Below are 22,528 nucleotides of genomic sequence, written 5' to 3'. Positions count from 1 at the left end.
ATCTCCCTAGCATGTCATCCGAGCTCAGCGGGCCATCAACAATGAAATGGCACACCAGCTGTACGTGCTGCAGGTGCTAACCTTTAACCTTTTGGAAGACAGGATGATGACCAAGATGGATCCCCAGGACCAGGTGAGTGCTCGTTAGACAATGGTAAAAGCACATGAGGGAAAGAGTGTCATTAAAAGTCTTTCCTTGGGCTTCTTTTACTTGGAAACCAGGAGGATTTAGATGATGATAATATTTTATTATCATCTCAGGACTTAGGGGAATGGATTTAAAATTTAGGTAAATCGGGCCTCCCTGGTGGCGCAGTGGTTGAGAGTCCGCCTGCTGATGCAGGGGATGCGGGTTCGTGCCCCGGTCTGGGAGGATCCCATATGCCGCAGAGCGGCTGGGCCCGTGAGCCATGGCCGCTGGGCCTGCGCATCCGGAGCCTGTGCTCCGCAACGGGAGAGGCCACAGCAGTGAGAGGCCCGCATACCGCGAAAAAAAAAAAAAAATAAAATAAAATAAAATAAAATTTAGGTAAATTTAGGATCAGAGAATAAAATAAATGAATTATTTCATTATGCATCAAACACATACATATTCTTTCTTTATTGGATAAGAAAGCTTGACATCACGTGGCTGCAAACGTTGGCCCTTGGCCCCAATACCTTCAACGGCGATAGCTTTGGCGTCAAGTTCCCAGAACACATAGCCACTTGGTAGCTCCGTGTGAGACTGATTCTGCAGGCTGAAGGAGTAATTTCCATTCTCCAGTGATAAGTGCCATGGGTGGAGGTCCCAGTTTACATATGATTTCTGGGCTTACGTCTTTGTCAGTTGTCTCTTTGCTATAATTCTCTCTAGGTCTCTGGTTGTTGTTCATGAAAAGTTAAGTCTCGATCCAAAACGCTTTGGGGGAACTTTACTGTGTGAGGACGGAGTGAGAGGAAACAGCTGGGAGCCCTGCTGTAGCACATTTTCAACTTAAATAGCGCTGCAGCTTTGGAAAGGAAAACACTCATTATTGGCACGTGAGGGTCTGATCTCTAGCAGATGTGGATGCACATGCAAAGTGTGTAACCACCGCAGCACTTCATTCATGGCATGAGGCCATGAGATTAGGAATGATGGAGAGGCTTCAAGCAGCTGTCTAACATGCCCCACGCTTTTGGCAAGACCAAGTGCGATCACCCCAGAGAGATGCGACTGTCTTACTACTTCTAGTACGAAAAGCAATGTGTCTTAAGGTGAAACAGCCCTCCCTGCTTGGGAACTGCCTCCTTTTATCTAAAAGATATATTTTTTCTTATTGTGGTTAAATATGCCTCACAGAAAATTTACCATTTTAACCATTTTTAAGGTTTGTTTCTATGAAGTCACTTCTCAGTGGAGTTAGGGATCCCTTGTCACTTACGTATTGTTCATAAACCTTATGTGCCTCTTGCTTTATTTCTGACAGTACAGGACTCCCAGGTCCTTTAATTTTTAATTTTTTTTTCCAATCACAAGCCTTCCATCATATTTGGGGCTCTCATTTAGAACTTCACAAGGCAATTCATATCAGTGCTCCAAGTGGCTTGGCTGTGAGGGTAATTGTGGAATAAAGCCAGCGCTGACCAGGAGGGAGAGCGGCAGGAGGAAAAGAAGTATACAGAGCTGTAACTTAGGACATTGGTTGCCTTTTATCTGTTTTTCTTTTGCCTGTATGCAGTGATTCATTTAGACCCTGGGGAACGAGGGAGTGGATGTAACGTCACACAGTGAAGGCAGCTCTCTTTCCCCCTCCTGTTTTTTCTCCCTAACCCCTTCAGGCTCAGCGGGACATCATATTTGAACTTCGAAGAATTGCTTTTGATGCAGAGTCTGAACCAAATAACAGCAGCGGCAGCATGGAGAAGCGCAAGTCCATGTACACCCGGGATTATAAAAAACTTGGCTTCATTGTAAGTAAGCCATCTCCAGTAAGCTCTCCTTCCAGCATCCCGGGGCCTGACCTCAGCCACATAACTGATGTCTCCTCCAAGCGTGTGGTCCTCTTGTGCCTTACAGAATAGTTTCCACATTTTCCAGATGTTTAGCTGGTTTAAACAAGATCACATGAAAATCTCTTCTGGCTGCAGTGAAATGGAATAACTTGCACAAGTGTGACTAATACTGAGTTTGCTTACTCAGTTCTGATTAAGTGTAACCAAGAGTAGTTAGCCCGGAAAGCATCTAGACTTCATTAAATCTACTTCACAAGAGGCTTAAGGTTCTATTTGAATTAAATGGGTGATGGCAACTGTGGGATGGATCTTATTATTGGGCTAGTGATTGGATTATTCACATACATCAATTTCATATCAAAATCAAATTGAGACTCCTGAAATTTAATCACGATCTGATTTATGCAATTTATATTTTCCTAAAAGTTTTGTCTTGCTATGGATGCTGATAAGATATCTCCTAGATTTTCTTTTTATTCAGTTTGCAAATCAGAACACAGCTTGTCCCGAATATAAACTGTTGTTTTCGTTTCTACTTCTGGTCTATTCTTGCTTTTATCACCATCATATTTCTATATGACCTTTGGCTAATTAATCTCAAATTCTGCAGGTGTAAATTTGGGTTTCTTTTTTACCTCCTTCATAAGCATCATAAATGAGATTTCTGGCTTCAGTGATAAGAAATCACCAGGCATTATTTTTTTATTTTTTCACACACACACACACACACACACACACACACACTGTATTTTATTTTTACAAGAGATAAATAAACTGACACCAAGCATTGTAAATGGATGACCACAACAAAAGCAACAATGATTGCAATTACCAAACACGAAACACACTCAGACTATGTCATAATATTGACATTCAGTCCAGTAATCCTCCACTGTCACAGCTCCTTCACTTTGCAGTGAAAGTTGATTTGTATATTTTTTGCCTCTGAGTCCTTGTGGGATTTTTTTTTTAATGCAAACAGAAAGTCACAAAAATTATAATCATTCTCATCAGTTCACTCAGTCCCATGTGATTTTTTTTATCTTGATCTTTTGTTAGCACTTTTATGAATTCATCAGTTTTCCATTAGAGTTCTGAAAATGCTTGTTCATTCAGTTCAACAGTATCGTCAGTTACCAGAAACCTGTACTTGTCAGAGTCTTTTCCATGAATTCCTTGAAGATGAAACCCTTTTATAGCAGCATTTTTGCAAAAGCATAAAAGTACACCCAGAACTGTCTGTAAATGACAAAAAAACTTAAAAATGACCACGGTTAAAGATTTCATGAAAGTTCATAATAATGCAATAGACAAGGAAATTTAGTTATTTCTGAGATACACATTTTAAAGTAATGACTAGAATTATGACTTATAACATTATACCAGAACATATAAGACTTTTAGAAATTTCATGTAATGTCTGAAACATTTATATTAACATATTTCCATATAAATAACCCAAAGAAAGTTTAGTATTAGTGTTTTTGTTTGTTTCTTTGTTTTTTTATACTGCAGGTTCTTATTAGTCATCAGTTTTATACACATCAGTGTATACATGTCAATCCCAATCGCCAAATTCAGCACACCACCGTCCCCATCCCACCATGGTTTTCCCCCCTTGGTGTCCATACGTCTGTTCGCTACATCTGTGTCTCAACTTCTGCCCTGCAAACCGGTTCATCTGTACCATTTTTCTAGGTTCCACATAAATGCATTAATATACGATATTTGTTTTTCTCTTTCTGACTTACTTCACTCTGTATGACCGTCTCTAGACCCATCCACGTCTCAAGAAATGACTCAATTTCGTTCCTTTTTATGGCTGAGTAATATTCCGTTGTATATATGTACCACATCTTCTTTATCCATTCATCTGTCGATGGGCATTTAGGTTGCTTCCATGACCTGGCTATTGTAAATAGTGCTGCAATGAACATTGGGGTGCATGTGTCTTTTTGAATTATGGTTTTCTCTGGGTATATGCCCAGTAGTGGGATTGCTGGGTCATATGGTAATTCTATTTTTAATTTTTTAAGGAACCTCCATACTGTTCTCCATAGTGGCTGTATCAATTTACATTCCCACCAACAGTGCAAGAGGGTTCCATTTTCTCAACACCCTCTCCAGCATTTGTTGTTTGTAGATTTTCTGATGATGCCCATTCTAACTGGTGTGAGGTGATACCTCATTGTAGTTTTGATTTCAATTTCTCTAATGATTAGTGCTGTTGAGCAGCTTTTCATGTGCTTCTTGGCCATCTGTATGTCTTCTTTGGAGAAATGTCTATTTAGGTCTTCTCCCCATTTTTTGATTGGGATATTTGTTTCTTTAATATTGAGCTGCATGAGCTGTTTATATATTTGGGAGACTAATCCTTTGTCCATTGATTCATTTGCAAATATTTTCTCCCATTCTGAGGGTTGTCTTTTTGTCTTGTTTATGGTTTCCTTTGCTGTGAAAAAGCTTTGAAGTTTCATTAGGTCCCATTTGTTTATTTTTGTTTTTATTTCCATTACTCTAGGAGATGGATCAAAAAAGATCTTGCTGTGATTTACGTCAAAGAGTGTTCTTCCTATGTTTTCCTCTAAGAGTTTTATAGTATCTGGTCTTACATTTAGGTCTCATATCCATCTTGAGTTTATTTTTGTATATGGTGTTAGGGGTGTTCTAATTTCATTCTTTTACATGTAGCTGTCCAGTTTTCCCAGCACCACTTATTGAAGAGACTGTCTTTTCTCCATTGTATATCTTTGCCTCCTTTGTCATAGATTAGTTGACCATAGGTGCGTGGGTTTATCTCTGGGATTTCTATCATGTTCCATTGATCTATGTTTCTGTTTTTGTGCCAGTACCATATTGTCTTGATTACTGTAGATTTGTAGTATAGTCTGAAGTCATGGAGTCTGATTCCTCCAGCTCCGTTTTTTTCCCTCAAGATGCTTTGGCTATTCGGGTCTTTTGTGTCCCCATACAAACTTTAAGATGATTTGATCTAGTTCCATAAAAAATGCCATTGGTAATTTGATACGGATTGCACTGAATCTGTAGATTGCTTTGGGTAGTATAGTCATTTTCACAATATTGATTCTTCCAATCCAAGAACATGGTATATCTCTCCATCTGTTGGTATCATCTTTAATTTCTTTCATCAGTATCTTATAGTTTTCTGCATACAGGTCTTCTGTCTCCCTAGGTAGGTTTATTCCTAGGTATTTTATTCTTTTGGTTGCAATGGTAAACGGGAGTGTTTCGATAAGTTCCCTTTCAGATTTTTCATCATTAGTGTATACGAATGCAAGAGATTTCTGTGCATTAATTTTGTATCCTGCAACGTTACCAAATTCATTGATTAGCACTAGCAGTTTTCTGGTGGCATTTTTAGGATTCTCTGTGTATGTCATGTCATCTGCAAACAGTGACAATTTTACTTTTTCTTTTCCAATTTATATTCCATTTATTTCTTTCTCTTCTCTGATTGCCATGGCTAGGACTTCCAAAACTATGTTGAATAATAGTGGTGAGAGTGGACATCCTTGTCCCTTTCCTGATCTTAGAGGAAATGCTTTCAGTTTTTCACCATTGAGAATGGTGTTTGCTGTGGGTTTGTCATATATGGCCTTTATTATGTTGAGGTAGGTTCCCTCTATGCCCACTTTCTGGAGAGTTTTTATCATAAATGGGTGTTGAATTTTGTCAAAAGCTTTTTCTGCATCTATTGAGATGATCATATGTTTTTTATTCTTCAATTTGTTAATATGGTGTATCACATTGATTGATTTGCATATATTGAAGAATCCTTGCATCCCTGGGATAAATCCCACTTGATCATTGTGTATGATCCTTTTAATGTGTTGTTGGATTCTGTTTGCTAGTATTTTGTTGAGGATTTTTGCATCTATATTCATCAGTGATATTGGTCTGTAATTTTCTATTTTGTAGTATCTTTGTCTGGTTTTGGTATCAGGGTGATGGTGGCCTCATAGAATGAGTTTGGGAGTGTTCCTTCCTCTGTAATTTTTTGGAAGAGTTTGAGAAGGATGGCCGTTACCTCTTCTTTAAATGTTTGGTAGAATTCACCTGTGAAGCCATCTGGACTTTTGTCCCGGACATTTGTTTGTTGGAAGATTTTTAATCACAGTTTCAATTTCATTGCTTGTGATTGGTCTGTTCATATTTTCTGTTTCTTCATGGTTCAGTCTTGGAAGGTTATACCTTTCTATGAATTTGTCCATTTCTTCCAGGTTGTCCATTTTATTGGCATAGAGTTGCTTGTAGTAGTCTCTGTAGGATCCTTTGTATTTCTATGGTGTCTGTTGTAACTTCTCCTTTTTTATTTCTAATTTTATTGATTTGAGTCCTCTCCCTCTTTTTCTTAATGAGTCTGGCTAATGGTTTATCAATTTTGTTTATCTTCTCAAAGAACCAGCTTTTAGTTTTATTGATCTTTGCTATTGTTTTCTTTGTTTCTATTTCATTTATTTCTGCTCTGATCTTTATGATTTCTTTCCTTCTGCTAACTTTGAGTTTTGTTTGTTCTTTGTTCTCTAGTTCCTTTAGGTGTAATGTTAGATTGTTGACTTGAGATTTTTTTTGTTTCCTGAGGTAGGCTTGTATAGCTATAAACTTCCCTCTTAGAACTCCTTTTGCTGCGTCCCATAGGTTTCGGATCGTCGTGTTTTCATTGTCATTTGTCTCTAGGTATTTTTTGATTTCCTCTTTGATTTCTTCAATGATCTCTTGGTTATTTAGTAACATATTGTTTAGCCTCCATATGTTTGTGTTTTTTATGTTTTTTTCCCTGTAATTCATTTCTAATCTCAGAGCATTGTGGTCAGAAGAGATGCTTGATTTGATTTCAGTTTTCTTAAATTTACTGAGGCTTGATATGTGACCCAAGATATGTTCTATCCTGGAGAATGTTCCCTGTCCACTTGAGAAGAAAGTGTAATCTGCTGCTTTTGGATGGAATGCCCTATAAATATCAATTAAATCTATCTGGTCTATTGTGTCATTTAAAGCTTGTGTTTCCTTATTTATTTTCATTTTGGCGTCCATTGGTGTAAGTGAGGTGTTAAAGTCCCCCACTATTACTGTGTTACTGTCGATTTCCTCTTTTATAGCTGTTAGCAGTTGCCTTATGTATTGAGGTACTCCTATGTTTGGTGCATATATATTTGTAATTGTTATATCTTCTTCTTGGATTGATCCCTTGATCATTATGTAGTGTCCTTCCTTGTCTCTTGTAACATTCTTTATTTTAAAGTCTATTTTATCTGATATGAGTATAGCTACTCCAGCTTTCTTTTGATTTCCATTTGCATGGAATATCTTTTTCCATCCCCTCACTTTCAGTCTGTATGTGTCCCTAGGTCTGAAGTGGGTCTCTTGTAGACAGCACATACATGGGTCTTGTTTTTGTATTCATTCAGCAAGCCTGTGTCTTTTTTTTGTGTGTGTGTGGTACGTGGGCCTCTCACTGTTGTGGCCTCTCCCGTTGCGGAGCACAGGCTCCGGACGCGCAGGCTCAGCGGCCATGGCTCACGGGCCCAGCCACTCCGCGGCATGTGGGATCTTCCTGGACCGGGGCATGAACCCACGTTCTCTGCATCGGCAGGCGGACTCTCAACCACTGCGCCACCAGGGAAGCCCAAGCCTGTGTCTTTTGGTTGGAGCATATAATCCATTCACGTTTAAGGTATCGATATGTATGTTCCTATGACCATTTTCTTAATTGTTGTGGGTTTGTTTCTGTAGGTCCTTTTCTTCTCTTGTGTTTCCCACTTAGAGAAGTTCCTTTAGCATTTGTTGTAGAGATGATTTGGTGGTGCTGAATTCTCTTAGCTTTTGCTTGTTAGTAAAGCTTTTGATTTATCCATCAAATCTGAATGAGATCCTTGCCGGGTAGAGTAATCTTGGTTGTACATTCTTCCCTTTCATCACTTTAAGTATATCATGCCACTCCCTTCTGGCTTGTAGAGTTTCTGCTGAGAAATCAGCTGTTCACCTTATGGGAGTTCCCTTGTATGTTATTTGTCATTCTTCCTTGCTGCTTTGAATAATTTTTTTGTCTTTAATTTTTGCCAATTTGATTACTATGTGTCTCAGCATGTTTCTCCTTGGGTTTATCCTGTATGGTACTCTCTGTTCTTCCTGGACTTGGGTGGCTATTTCCTTTCCCGTGTTACAGAAGTTTTTGACTATAATCTCTTCAAATATTTTCTCGGGTCCTTTCTCTCTTCTCCTTCTGAGACCCCTATAATGCGAATGTTTTTGTGTTTAATGTTGTCCCAGAGGTCTCTTAGGCTGTCTTAATTTCTTTTCATTCTTTTTTCTTTAGTCTGTTCCACAGCAGTGAATTCCACCATTCTGTCTTCCAGGTCACTTATCCGTTCTTCTGCCTCTGTTATTTTGCTGTTGATTCCTTCTAGTGTAGTTTTCATTTCAGCTATTGTGTTGTTCATCTCTGTTCGTTTGTTCCTTCTTTAATTCTTCTAGGTCTTTGTTAAACATTTTTTGCATCTTCTCGATCTTTGCCTCCATTCTTTTTCCGAGGTCCTGGATCATCTTCACTATCATTATTCTGAATTCTTTTTCTGGAAGGTTGCCTATCTCCACTTCATTTAGTTGTTTTTCTGGGGTTTTATCTTGTTCCTTCATCTGGTACATAGCCCTCTGCCTTGTCATCTTGTCTGTCTTTCTGTGAATGTGCTTTTTGTTCCACAGGCTGCAGGATTGTAGTTCGTCTTGCTTCTGCTGTTTGCCCTCTGGTGGATGATGCTATCTGAGAGGCTTGATGGGAGGGACTGGTGCTTGATAGGAGGGACTGGTGGTGGGTAGAGCTGACTGTTGCTCTGGTGGGCAGAGCTCAGTAAAACTTTAATCCACTTGACTGTTGATCAGTGGGGCTGGGTTCCCTCCCTGTTGGTTGTTTGGCCTGAGGCAACCCAACACTGGAGCCTACCTGGGCTCTTTGGTGGGGCTAATGACAGACTCTGGGAGGGCTCACACCAAGGAGTACTTCCCAGAACTTCTGCTGCCTGTGTCCTTGTCCTCACGGTGAGCCACAGCCACCCCCCGCCTCTGCAGGAGACCCTCCAACACTAGCAGGTAGGTCTGGTTCAGTCTCCCCTGGGGTCACTGCTCCTTCCCCTGGGTCCCGATGCGCACACTACTTTGTGTGTGCCCTCCAAGAGTGGAGTCTCTGTTTCCCCCAGTCCTGTCGAAGTCCTGCAATCAATTCCCACTAGCCTTCAAAGTCTGATTCTCTAGGAATTCCTCCTCCCGTTGCCAGACCCCCAGGTTGGAAAGCCTGACATGGGGCTCAGAGCCTTCAGTCCAGTGGGTGGACTTCTGTGGTGTAAGTGTTCTCCAGTCTGTGAGTCACCCACCCAGCAGTTATGGGATTTGATTTTACTGTGATTGCACCCCTCCTACCATCTCATTGTGATTTCTCCTTTGTCTTTGGATGTGGGTATCTTTTTTGGTGAGTTCCAGTGTCTTCCTGTCAATGATTGTCCAGCAGCTAGTTGTGATTCTGGTGTTCTCGCAAGAGGGAGTGAGAGCACATCTTTCTACTCCACCATCTTGGTTCCTCCAACCCAGGCATTATTTTATAACTGCAAATACTCTTTTCTTGAATTCACACACACACCACATACACACATATTAATATTTATTTATACACATTTGTATCCATGCCTTATTGTTATTTGAGAAACCTTGTCTTTCATGGGAATTGTCTTTGAAAATGTTTCCACATCAGTTACGTGGGTTGTGTTTCATTACTGAAGAGTTTTTATTATTTGGATGTACTACAGTTTATTTAACCAAGCTCTTTTACTGAGTGTTTAAGTGTTTTGAAATTACCAATAAGTCCATAATTAACATCTTTGCCACCCAATATTTATGTACATCCATGATCATGTTATTAGGGTAAATCTGTGGAACTGGCATTTCTATGGTATATATTTTTAAAGCTTTTAACATCATCAGTTTGCTTTCCACAAACATTGAGTAATTTCCACTTTAACCGGCAGTGGATCAGAGTAACTGTTTTATAAACCTCTCCAATGTTTCTTAAACTAAAAAAAAAAAAACCTAGTAATTTGATGTTATTCCTTTTATACTGGTAGTCTTAACATGTCTTTTCTAATGAGAATACTTGTGAAGCATTGTATTTAGCTTTGCAACTTGCTTTACAGAGGTATTATGACATTTTTATACTATCATATCCCAAATTTTGACTTGGACATTCCATTTGATCTTTTAGCTGAATCTATTTTTCTAAATTTTAGCAAAAAGTTTTTAGTAAAAATCTCTCTTACCCTCAAGTCATATCAAAATGGCCAGGGAAGAGACCAAGCTGTGTACATTTCAAAATGCTTCCCCTTGATCTTGATATTCTGTCCTGGTGGAGAGCCTGGTTGTAGGGTACACCTGAGTTACTGCCACTTCATTTTTACTTGGATCCATTTTACCTGGAGTTCTAGTGCATTTGAACTATGTAGAAAATGCAAAATGATCTCTTTATGAGTACTGATCCCTGGACTTGAAGTGTCTTTACCCCAGGTCCTAGTGGTTTTTGTTGGGGGCAGTTGGATCCCAGAATGGACAGTATTACTTCTTTTCCTGGGCATGTGTATGAGGGATGGAGGAGAGAGGGAAGTTGGGGAAAGACCACTTGGTGTGACTCGGATTATCCCAGGTTCTCGGGTTATGACAGGTCCCTAGGAAGGATATACATAATGGGGGTGGGAGGTATGAATTACCTCCTTTTATTTTCATGCTCTGGTCCTGTGTGAAGTCGCTGGGATATCCCATGAGCCAAATGGAGTGATTTTTCTCAGTGGAGCTCCATCTGTCTTAACGTGATTGTTACTTCCTTCCACAGTTTGCTATTAGGGTACATCCTACTGTCTTAGTTTTCAGTGTCAGATGAGTGTTCTGCTTCGTGAGTACTTTATTAAAAACAAGGCGTTTTTAAGCTGAAAGTTAATTTGATGTGGTTTTAAGGCCTTTAGTACTTCTGTGGCCTCCACTCCAAGGACTTGAAAAGTCGTTTTAGAAAAAGCAAAGGCCTTGAACAGAAAATAACCAAAGGAGAGTGTCGATGTCCTTAATTTTTCCCCTGTTCTTTTTGGAGTTTTCAATTTTAGTCCTTTCTCTGAAACTTCTTCCAGGCCACGATCTTGTATCAGAGAATGGAGAAATTGGAAAGACTAGTCAGTAATGATTTCAAATGCTAGAAATGATGCAGCTGCTTTCACAAGCAGTGATTTTCACTTTTGACTAACCCTCAGTCACCAGAAAGAGACAAGCTGCAGTGATGGAAACACATGTTTGTTGTGCCACCTAGAGGCCATTGTGCAAAGCGGTGAAAGCTGGTTGAGGACCTCAAGTGTCTGGCCAGGAAAGCTCTGGATGCTGGAAGCTGCCCTGGTGCAAGATTCTCTCTGTGCTTCCAAAGGAGGAATAATCTTGCCCATTAACTCCTTACTGACCTCCTTCCTGTTACCTCCTTCAGAAGCAATTTGAGATTTGGATAACCTTTTGGATCTCCTTGAAGGAAAGTTCAATTCATATAAGATTGCTATTTCTCATTTCATGTCTCCAGAGTAGGCAGTGCCCAGGAAGTGTTAGTGACAACTATTTGGAGTTGAGTGGGCCTAGATTTTAATGCCCTCCTGCCTACTTCCAAGCCACTTACTAATAATAAGCTGTTTATTAATAACTGGCCAGTGGGGCAGTTATTTAACCTATTTGTGTGTGTCAGCTTCCTCAGTGTGAAACTGGGCAGGCGCTCTTCTATTTTGCGGCTGTTTCAGGGCCCTGTGAGACCATCTGTGAGCAGTTGGCACTGTGCCGGGCACGGCGGATGCACCCAGCAGACGGCACTTCCCTTCCTTGCTTTTTGAAGAGCAAGGAAATCATAGTCAGCTTTTCAAGTTTTCCAAAGTAGAGGGGCCATTGCTCCAACAAGGCAAGAAGAACAGTTTGTTACAGGATAATAAAGCACAACACCTTTGAGAAGGCACATGGGCCTCACATTTCTTCTCAGCACAGCATCCCAACAGAGCAGATTTTTCTGGTGAAATCATTCTAAAATCTCAGTCTGAAGTGGCTATATGGCTTCTATGTTTAGTCCTAACACAGAAAAGCACTTGCTTTTAAAGCAAAGCTGCTTATTCTTCTGAGATCTCTTAGTTAATGGTTTCTTAATTGCAAAATGGACATGCCTTTGTCGGTTTCCCGGTAGGAAGAAGGGGTCAACGTTGTCTGAGTTAATACTAATCTCATTGGAACATCTAAGGAGGAGCATGTGTACTTCTCAAGGTGACAGAAGGCAGATTCTTATTTTTAGAATGATTTTATTTTGAAAATGGGGGAAATGCCTGTATACAAACTATATGACCTGTTGATTATAATAACCAGAAGCTGTGCAACACGGTTTTCATACTCTGTGAAGAGTTGAATTCCTGTCCAGAGACCCTTCAGAATGTAGCTATCTTGATGTCGAATTGACAGCTTCTCTATTTGTGGATTGTACCTTTGTCCAGTCTATTGGACAAACATTAAAAAAGAGATGTCTGTAGTTCATCTTTCTGAGCCCTCTTGGACCAAGGCCGATGTTAAAATTGGACAAAGCTGGGTTTTTTTCCGAGTTCCTTTTTTTTCTTTTTCTTTAGCTTGACTGGGGCTAAAATAAGCTCAGTTTAAAAAAGAAACTGCTTCTGAACAATATAGTGTACTTTAATATGAAACGTTTTGATAAACATTTCCCTTAACATTTTCAGATTGTCTTAAAAGAAAAAGATGACTAAAATGTAAAGGTGGAAAAAAGTAATGGGAAAAATATTATTTCAGAATTAAGACTCTTTTAAAATGTAGGTTTTATTGTATTCAGGTATGGTAAGGCCAGCAGTGTCCCTGGAGATGGTTGCTGTTGAAAAGACAGTTTGTTACTCATAGTTTCCAAGAGGAGGGAGCATGTCACATCACACAGGGACACAAGGGAAGCACCAGGGTTGGTCAGGAGGCAGAGGGAGCCAGGGGAAAACACAGGCAACAGCCTTTGTTGTGATTTCCACGGGAAAACCGAGGCACAGAAGGTAAGTAGGCTCAGAATTGGCTACTCTGAATAATCTCCTTGGGTTCAGGAGCCTACCTGCTACCCCTAGTTGTCTGGTACCTGGCCCTGTGGTCATTAGGGCAGGGGGATGGTGGCCCAGAGTACAAAAGCCCGCTAAAGGAGGTTGTTGGGGAATAGGACCTGGGTTGGTTGGTTTGCATATGAAAGGCAGGCTTCTTATCTCTGTAGGAAGTGGGTCACCCTGCGAAGGGCAGTCCCTCTAATGTCAGCAAGGACCCAAGATACCAAAGCATCAGAAAGGACAAAAAATGAAAAGAAACGTGATTAATACAGATTTATGTTCAACTTTTTAAAGGATTTTTTACCTTCTGAGGTGATAGAAGACAATTATGCATAGTTGCACAAGTATAATTCTACATAATTACATATGCAGTGCTTGGTGTCATTTTAATATATTTTTTCAATACAGATGGCAGGGAATGACATGAGATGCATATTTATATATCTCTTCCTCCATCTCCATCTCCATCCCTGTTCCCATATCACAGAAGAAAGCATCTTAGTCTAAATGCTACTAGAATTCAACAGCTACTGGGAGAGTGTGACATTGGGATTAAGCTTGTCCAGGGCTGTTCCTGACTCTGTCACTCACAGGCTGAGTGATCCCGACAAGGTACTTGACATTGTCATGAATCAGTTTTCTTGTCTTTAAAATGGGGCATGTTAGTTGTTTCTATCAATAGGTTCGTTGTGTGGATTAAATGAGTAGATACTTATAAATCATACAGAACGGTGCCTGGTCGTAGCAAGCAGACGACGAACTTGGAGGCTGTTATGACGATGTTACAACCACTATTAATATTATTATTGGAATGTCGCCCAGTGTCCCATGACACTGTGACACACAGTGATGGGAGAATGTGAGAGTTGTAAGTTGTCCCAGGAAGATAGGGAGAAACTGCATGGTTCAAAGTAGCAGTGAAAGATGAAGGAATAATGTGTGCTTGGGAAACTGCAAGTAATTTGTCGTGGCCAGTGTTTGTGTTGCCTGGGGACAGAGAAGTAGAGTTTAATTGCAAGCGAGAGACAGATCACAGAGAATTTTAAATTCAGAGGGGTGGAAATATGCAGTCAGTCTTCACGGATTCCATATCCGCAAACTCACCTATTCACTAAAATTTATTTGCAACCCCCAAATCAGCCATTGTAGTGCTTTCATAGGCGTTTGCAGACAAGCACAGAGTGGCAAAAAATATGAGTTGCTGGGCAGGCCCATGAGGTCAGACAAGGTGGTTCTCTGCCTTCTTGTTTCAGCTCATATTGTAACCGAGCATCCTTTTTGCAGTCTAGCTGGGGCCACATTTTCTGAAACCTTGTGCTTTCTGTTGGTGATTTTGCTGTTTAAAATAGCTCCCAAGCACTGTGCTCAAGTGCTGTCCAGGGTTCCTAAGTGTAGGAGGCTGCAGTGGGCCTTAAAGAGAAAACATACGCATTAGATAAATTTCGTTCACGCATGAGTGATAGTGCTGTTGCTGTGAGTTCAGTGTTAATGAATCAACAGTATGTGTTAAATAGTGTGTCCTTAAATAGAAACGCACGTAAAACAAAGTTATATATTGATCGGTTGACAAAAATCTTGTGACCAGGGCCTCGAAGGAATCTAACCCTGTATTGCCTCAAGACCAATGGCTCAGTGTTCGTTAATTCAGGGTTTGTGGTGACTTCATAGAACATAACTACAGGAAATAAGGAGAATCAATGTACTTTAAGTCCCTGAGGAGCTTTCAGGCAGGGGTGAGCCATGGAGAGGAGAATCCCAGGCGGTCCTAGGCTCAGTTCTCTCCTAGCCACGTGTCCCGTACGTGTTAAGTGGGGAAGAGAAAGCCTGTCCTTCACTAGCTCACAGGCGTGTGAGAGGTTAACATTTGCAGAGCAGGGCAGTGCTCAGGACAGTGGGGCTGGGAGGGGCGGAGTACTGTAACCTACTGTGACTTGAGTCATTTATTTCAAGAAGCTGCCTTGAAACTGCTGCTGTACCAAAATACCATGTCCCTGAAATCAGGTGAATTTTCATTCTACCATCAGTTTTCATTCTAAACTCATTCTACATAGATGAGAACTCAGCCTATGGTGGACTTGGCTTATATCTCAGCATCACTCCTAACAGGACTTTCTTAAAGGTTTTGTCACTGAGAATGTGATTCAGTCCCTTGGAGTACAAGGACAGCATTAGGAAGAATCTAGAACATACGGAAAGTAAATTTGAACATTTACCTAGTTTTTGTGGTCCTCAACCCCCTTTTGCAGCAAGGCATACCTGGAAACCAGAAGTTAAAGCAGATTTTAATAAAGAAAATCACATTTTCCCATAGGAATGATTTAATAATTGGGATAGTATTCCTAAGCAAGCACCCTGCTTTCAAATAGTTTAAGATATGACCCATAAACAATAGGGCATACAAGCAAAAGGACAACTAATATTTTTTCAGTGATTTATTGAAATTCTGTAAGTTTTAGCCACACGGGATTCAGGAGGTCCCCGCGGGGGCTGGAGCCCTCTGTGAGGAAGCTCTGGCAAGTAGTAACCAGTCCACCCAGGTCCAGGCTATCCCTTCCACGAGGGACCTTCTGCGGATGTTGGTGAAGGGATTACTGAGACCCATGAATGTTTAGGTTCAGTCTGGATGAACTTGCAGGCACATACTGCATGCGCCTATTCCCCAGAACTACATCTATTTTCTGCCTCATTGACAGTGTGCTCTGGCCCATTCTGATCAGAAACCCCCTTACCCTATTCAAAATGCAGCAAAACCCCAGTCCTAATCATTTCTAGTCTTGCTCCATCTGGCTGTAAACTAGCCAGGAGATTCCAGTTATTAGTGAGGCCTGAGCAGAATCAGCCACTAGACGGTGCAAAACCATAGCCATTGACGACTCCCAGCCAGACCGCCCCCCTCCCCCCAGACTCGGAGGACCAGCCACTGCAACACCCAACTGCATTACAGCTCTGCTTATCAGCCTGCAGAGTGTGAAGTTGTAGTACCAAGACAGGAGGCCTTAGGATCTCCTCGGGAGGTCTGTTTAGCCTCAAGGCCCTGCAGAAGCTAGGACCATTCTAAGATGCCCAGCTGGCCTCCTTGTTAAGTGAGATAGGCCTGCAGTTCACGGCAGGTGAGCATTTATGTAGTACCCACATCTCCTGTCTCTCATTCCCAATTATTTTTCCTTATGCTGTAGTGAAAGTCTTTTATATGGGACATAATCTATACAGTCTCATATTTTCTTCTCTCAACATGGAAATGCAGGAAAGAATGCACTGGAAATAGAATATCCAAATAAATATTCACTGTAGAAACAATAATAATAATGTATTTGAGGATTTAAACATATGCATAATTAAAATGCGTGACAGCAGTAACCTGGAGGGGGTGGGAGGGGTAAACTGAGGCAAAGTGAACCAGCATCACTGGGACATGGTACAAAGCTGTCTGGGGAAGTTTGAGCTGATTCTTCATATGTATTTCTCAGGTGAGTAGAAACTTAGAGATTCACTTTTCAACTTTTTCTTTTGCCACTTCCGGAGTTCAATGTTCAGAGATATCACTGAAACTTCTGTCTTGATGGTAGGGGGTACTTGAGCCTCTTAGACATTTTTTTCCTTTTATCTCTGCCTTTCCCTTCCTCACTTCAACAAATAGCAAGGGGGCTGCTGAGAGGAAAAGCAGCCCAAGGAGAGCATTCTTTGAGGATTCCCATAGTTTAAGCCAAAACTTGCAGGCAGTTCTGTTGGTCACTTCCTTGATTGGCAGGTGAGAGTCCTGTCTTTCCAGTGACTCCTCATTACAGGTGAAGACAAGACCACCATGGCCAGGGAGGGCTCTGCGGCGTCTTTCTTGGATGTTTTTGGTAAATGATACATAGCATAGCACGTGCTGTCTTCACATTTGGTTGTAAGCGCAGGGACCATAGCTTTGTTGAAGTTGTAGCTGCACATAAAGAAGAGGAGAAGTTAGCTTTGGAAAGTCTCTGGCAGAACCCAGAAAGATTGGATATCGGGCTTTAATTCCCCCTCATTGAACCGAGGGGAACAGATCACCAGACAGAGCTCCTGCACGGTGGGCTCTTCGTGTTGGTATCCGCAGCCTCGTAGGGCCGCCTCCATCTCAGGGTAGTGTCATCTCACTTGCTAGTGATGCAGAGAGATACCAAGAAGTCCCATGTAGATCACTTGCAGGACTTTTCTTCCCTGTCCCTCCTTTGCTGTCCGGCTGGTGTGGGAAAGGACCGTCCAAACGGGCGCAGTGTGTCTGGCTTGCAGGGGGCAGCCCTCACGTGGGCTGTGTCGCTGACAGAGGTGACAGGTAAGCCCGTTTCCACTGCCTGCCTCTTGCATCAGGGCTTGTGCTGTCGCTGCCATTTCCATCAAGTTGGTGGCTTTACATATGTGACACGTTACTTCCCTTCTCCCTTCCCTGGCAGGGGAGGGAGCTTGGAGGAGCAGTGAGAACTGGGGATAATCTCATCTCAGAATCAGCCTCCAAAGAACCAGCAGTTACCTGCTGTAGATGCCATGTGAAGATGGTGAAAAGTACATCAGTCCTACAAGGGACACATGAATAATTGTGCTCTTGAAATGCTTTGATATTTTTAAAGGAAATATTCTAAAGGAAAACTTTGAGAAACAAATGAACTGTGATTCATTGCTATGACAATATTTAAGCTTCATTCTCTTCTTGTATTTTAATGTAATTAATTGTAACTCTAGGCGGAATTTCTCAGAGGTGACTACTGAAAACTGAGTGGGGAGATGGGTTTCTCCTGCTCTGTGTTTTCCCCCTCCTTTCCTGTTCAGCACCCATTGTCAAGCCTGGTGTCTGTTTATCTCCTGTTAGCGCTGAATCTGTTTTCTAGTCACTAGGGGGCGTTCCTAACAAAGGCATGTGTATTCATTACTCTCCAGGCTGAAGACGTTTTCATAAAGAGCAGCTCTGAGAAGGTGGAGTACTTAAAGGGGTAATTTTTTTTTTTTTTTTTGCGGTACGCGGGCCTCTCACTGTTGTGGCCTCTCCCGTTGCGGAGCACAGGCTCTGGACGCGCAGGCTCAGCGGCCATGGCTCACGGGCCCAACCGCTCCGCGGCATGTGGGAACTTCCCAGACTGGACCGGGGCATGAACCCGCGTCCCCTGCATCGGCAGGCGGACTCTCAACCACTGCGCCACCAGGGAAGCCCAAGGGGTAATTTTTAAAAGGTTCAGAAGAACCATTCCCCAGCCGAAACCTTCTGCCTTACACTTCTAACTTAAAACCCACAAGAATGTTGTCGCCTTTAAAACAAGACCCTGGCAGAGGGTGGTAACTTATTAAACAGTGTTAATCATTAACCCCTTAGGGTACCCCTTTCCTGGCATCCTTTCTTGTACAAAGAAACTTTGTACAATAGAACTTTGGAGCAAAGGAGCACCATCCAGCAGGTGCAGGGGTGTTACAGAGGGAATGTGGGCTTATGACATATAAACAGGTCAGTTCATCTGAGACTAATATAGCACAGCTTTTATGAACACAGCCTCTGGGACCAGACTGCCTGATTTTCCATCCCAGCTCCATTGCTCCTCAGCTGTGTGACCTTGGACAATTTACCTAACCTTTCTATATCCCAGTATCTGCATTAGTAAGAATGGTTTAGTAATAGTTCCTACCTAAGCTTTGTTGTGGGGGTTAATAAGTTAATAGAGGTCGAGTTCTTAGAAACCTGCCTGGCATTGAGAGAATTGTAATAAATTCTAATTATTGATGTTACCATTTGGGTCTGGTGGCCGCAGTGAGTATGGGGTCTGCATTTTGACTGGGTTAGTTCTTCATTTGACCATAGCCAGCTGGATCACAGAGTAGAAATATGTAGCTTCAAAGTGGAGCTAGATTACTCTGAAGGGTGATACCTCCCAAAGTCCATGAATTCAAGAGAATTTTTATAAAAGTGCTTGGCAGGGCAAGAATTTTATAATCTTCAAAAAGCCTCTTTAATGAAGAGGTGCTTCCTTTTCCTCTGCCTTGAGTAGCAGCTCAGGAGCCAGCATGCAGGCCCATCCCTAAGCATGTCCTTAGGGATCTGGTTCTCATAGGCACCTGCTCCTGTGTGAATTTTCAAAAGAGGGGAGGGCTCAAAATCACTATATAAATCAAATTAATTTTGCTGTTCACAGCAGGAAGCACCTTTCAGTTGGCTGACTCTATCCAGGGTAACCCTTTAGAGTACCTTGGACTTAGGCTAGACAGTGCTAGAACCAGAACCAGATCAGAGTCTAAAATAGAACAAGCGGTTATGGAATTCTGGTACCTATGATGGATTGTTGTAAACATCCAGCACCTCCTCCTGTTGTGCTCTGCTGTCGTGGCCTGGCCTCATGGTTTTTGCCCCTGGTAGAACCGTATCAAAGCACCTCTGAGAGCTGCTGGCTCTTCTGGGGTGCAGGCCAGAGGGTGAAGAAATGCCAGTTCAGAGACCCCTGATGCAGTCGCCTGCTTGCTGTCGACCCTGCCTTTGACAGTCACTGAACAGCTCCACATCAAGTTAGCGGGCCTTCTATTCTCATCCTTTTTCCTGAGACTTTTTTTTTCCTTTTTTGCAAATGGTCACCATTTGTTGATGTGTCTCATAGCTCTGAATTCGGTGTGATGTGACCTTGGGAGAGGAGGTGTGAACACGCCATGCAGACCTGTTTTATGTCTGGGAGGAAGTAATTTATATACCAGGAGCTGGCTCCATGGCGTGGGATTCTAAATCTGGGCCTGGCATTTTGTAGGTGTAGGAAGGCTGTCAAAACCTTTCCAATGGAAGGGACCAGAACCAATTTGAGAATAACGTGGTTATATAAGAACCATCCCGGCACAGGCATCTCGGCACACTTCCTGTACTTGTTCATTCTGAAGAGGAGAGAGAGGGAAACGGGAGGAATTCTCCGTGAACTCTTGCAAACTCACAGACTTCCCAGTGAGAAATGACACAAGCTCCTGAGATAGGAGACAACGTAGTTAAAAAAGGGTAATGGGTATTTATGAAGCCTTTGCTTTCTTAGTATTCCTGCCCTTTATCTTGAAATGTTCATCAAACGGATTGGCCTGCTGAGTCTATATCATTTTCAGGTTGGCCCATTGGGGTTTCCGTTGGTTTTATATCAGTAACAAAACAGCCACAGTGGCACCCACCAGCAGCAGCATTTTGAGTCCTTCTTGGGACCTGGGCCAAATGGTTCCCATGCAGGGTCTCATTTCATCTCTACAAGGCACAAGGCACAGCCATTATTTTTCCTATTTTAGAGATGAAGTCATGTGGTGGGGACATTTGAGATGGGCCTTATAGAATGGGAAGTGTTTGGACATGCGGGAATTGGAGGGCAAACGAAGGGACAGGCACGGATTAGCCCTGGAGGAGGAGCATGGGTGAGGGGCGGGGGGTGGACAACTGGAGATTGTGAAGAAAATGTTCCTTTGACGACAGGCCATGAAAGATTTGTGCCTGGGTATTTGGATGGTATTTGATCTTTTTAAATTAGGAGATTATGTGGTTAAACATGAGGATTTCACTTTGGTGGCAGTATAAAGAAGATGCCGTTTTGGAGTAGATTCTTGCAGCCTCTTTTCTCTGCATACACACGGGGATGCTGTAGGCTTTCCGGTGGCAGGAGTACTGCTATAGCACGATTCGAATACCCAGGGTGGTTTCTTCTGAGCAGAGGATGCGTGATAGATTTACAGGTTTATGTGTGTGCATGTGTATGCATATATCTGTGTGTGCACAGATGTGTGTTCCCATCTGCCAGCAGGAGAGAAAGTGATGAGAAGAGAAAACTGGAAATTGGATGGCCTATAACACAGGAACTCTCTGTGTTATAGGCCATTATAGCTAGGAAACAAAATATATACTCTTCCTATAAAAAGCCTTTTGCATTGTCCTATTTTTAGTGTTTCCTAGTGACTCAACACTGTATATATAGTACTGCCCTGTTTTTAGTGCTGGGTGTGAGTCTACTGCCTAAGGCTGCTGGTTAGCAAGGGTGCTCCCCCTCCAAGCTCCCGGTCCGGCAGGGACCCTCCCAGAGTGGTGGCTTGTGTCTCTGTGTCCTTCTCTGTTACACCCTGAGCCTGGCAGAGCATGTCCCTACCCCAGTGGGCAACGGGTCCGTCCTTTCTGTCCTCCACTGCTGCTTATGTAACAGCTTGTCGTGTTCATTCAGTTTACATGTCAGAAAAAATTACCTCCGTCTTAAAAGAGATTTCTGTGAAAACATCAGCCTGGCAGAAGTACAGGGAGCCAGGGGCCTTGGTTGGATGAGCATCTTTTTGTGGGTTTTGCACTGTAATCCCTGTCGGGTATGGGGGCTTCATGTTTGCTTGACTGCCCCCAGCCTTAGTTCTCACGTGTGTTCTTCTCCTTCCTCCTGGAGAAACCAAGGGGGAGGTGGTCAAAGAACTCGTGGAGTCCTTGGCAGTTTTTACAAGAACAAACATGGTAAACGGATAATTACTTGTGAGGTTGAATCCTTCAAAGCCCTCAAAAAAAATTCTCTCTCCAGATCTGAACACATATCTGCAATGTTTTGTTTTGGTTTTTGTACTTTTACCTCATGGACTTTCTATTTACACTTTTTAACAGTCTTTCTTTCTGCTAGTCAACTTAATACTTCCCTATTGTGGAAACTTTGGAGAGGAGAGGAAATTGTGAAGAAGCAAAGAAAACAGGAAACCCCAAAAAAATACCTGTAACCCCACCCTCCACTAGCAAACACTGCTACTGTTTAGTATATTTCCTTTATTGCTTTTTCTATGGATTCTGTTCTTTACATAGTTGAGGTTAAAATTTATGTTCAATTTCCTATCATTTCTGTTTGTCACGAGTAAACCTTGATAAAAATCATGTGTAGGGCTTTCCTGGTGGTGCAGTGGTTGAGAGTCCGCCTGCCGATGCAGGGGACACGGGTTCGTGCCCCAGTCCGGGAAGATCCCACATGCCGCGGAGCGGCTGGACCCATGAGCCATGGCTGCTGAGCCTGCGCGTCCAGAGCCTGTGCTCCGCAACGGGAGAGGCCACAACAGTGAGAGGCCCGCGTACCGCAAAAAAAAAAAAAAAAAAAAAAAATCATGTGTAGTGGCTGGATAGCACTGCAATAAGTGATTGAACCATAATTTACTTAGGTGTTCTCCCATATAATTAAGGATATTTTAAAATAAATCACAAAAATGATTCAACGAACATATGGTGCATAACTATTTGTCCACATTTAGAATTATTTCCTTAGGAGACATTTTTAGACACTTGGATCAAAATTTAAGAATAAAAGCTCTCATTTATAATTTTGTTTATTTGTACTTCCTATTTTTAAATTCTTGCTTTCCTTGAAATGGTTTTTATTCGCATTGTTTCTAACTACATTATTTGAATGCTCTTTTTAACTATTCTAATTCTG

General features: G+C 42.0%; 1 protein-coding gene across 9 annotated transcripts in view; it reads left to right on the top strand.

The window, feature by feature from the left end:
• The window catches only part of ELMO1 (engulfment and cell motility 1), a 596,918-nt gene that overhangs the window by 245,664 nt on the left and 328,726 nt on the right, over positions 1-22,528 (top strand). For all 9 annotated transcript variants that reach the window (XM_082632561.1, XM_082632562.1, XM_082632557.1 and 6 more), the window contains 2 exons: positions 11-133; positions 1,804-1,935. In XM_082632561.1, coding sequence (XP_082488687.1) covers positions 11-133; positions 1,804-1,935 — 255 coding nt within the window. The remainder of the gene's footprint in view (positions 1-10; positions 134-1,803; positions 1,936-22,528) is intronic.

Source organism: Mesoplodon mirus, assembly GCF_964341445.2.
Source record: "Mesoplodon mirus genome assembly, chromosome: 9".
NCBI classification, from domain to species: Eukaryota; Metazoa; Chordata; class Mammalia; order Artiodactyla; family Ziphiidae; genus Mesoplodon; species Mesoplodon mirus.
This window is presented reverse-complemented; position numbering and strand designations above follow the sequence as displayed.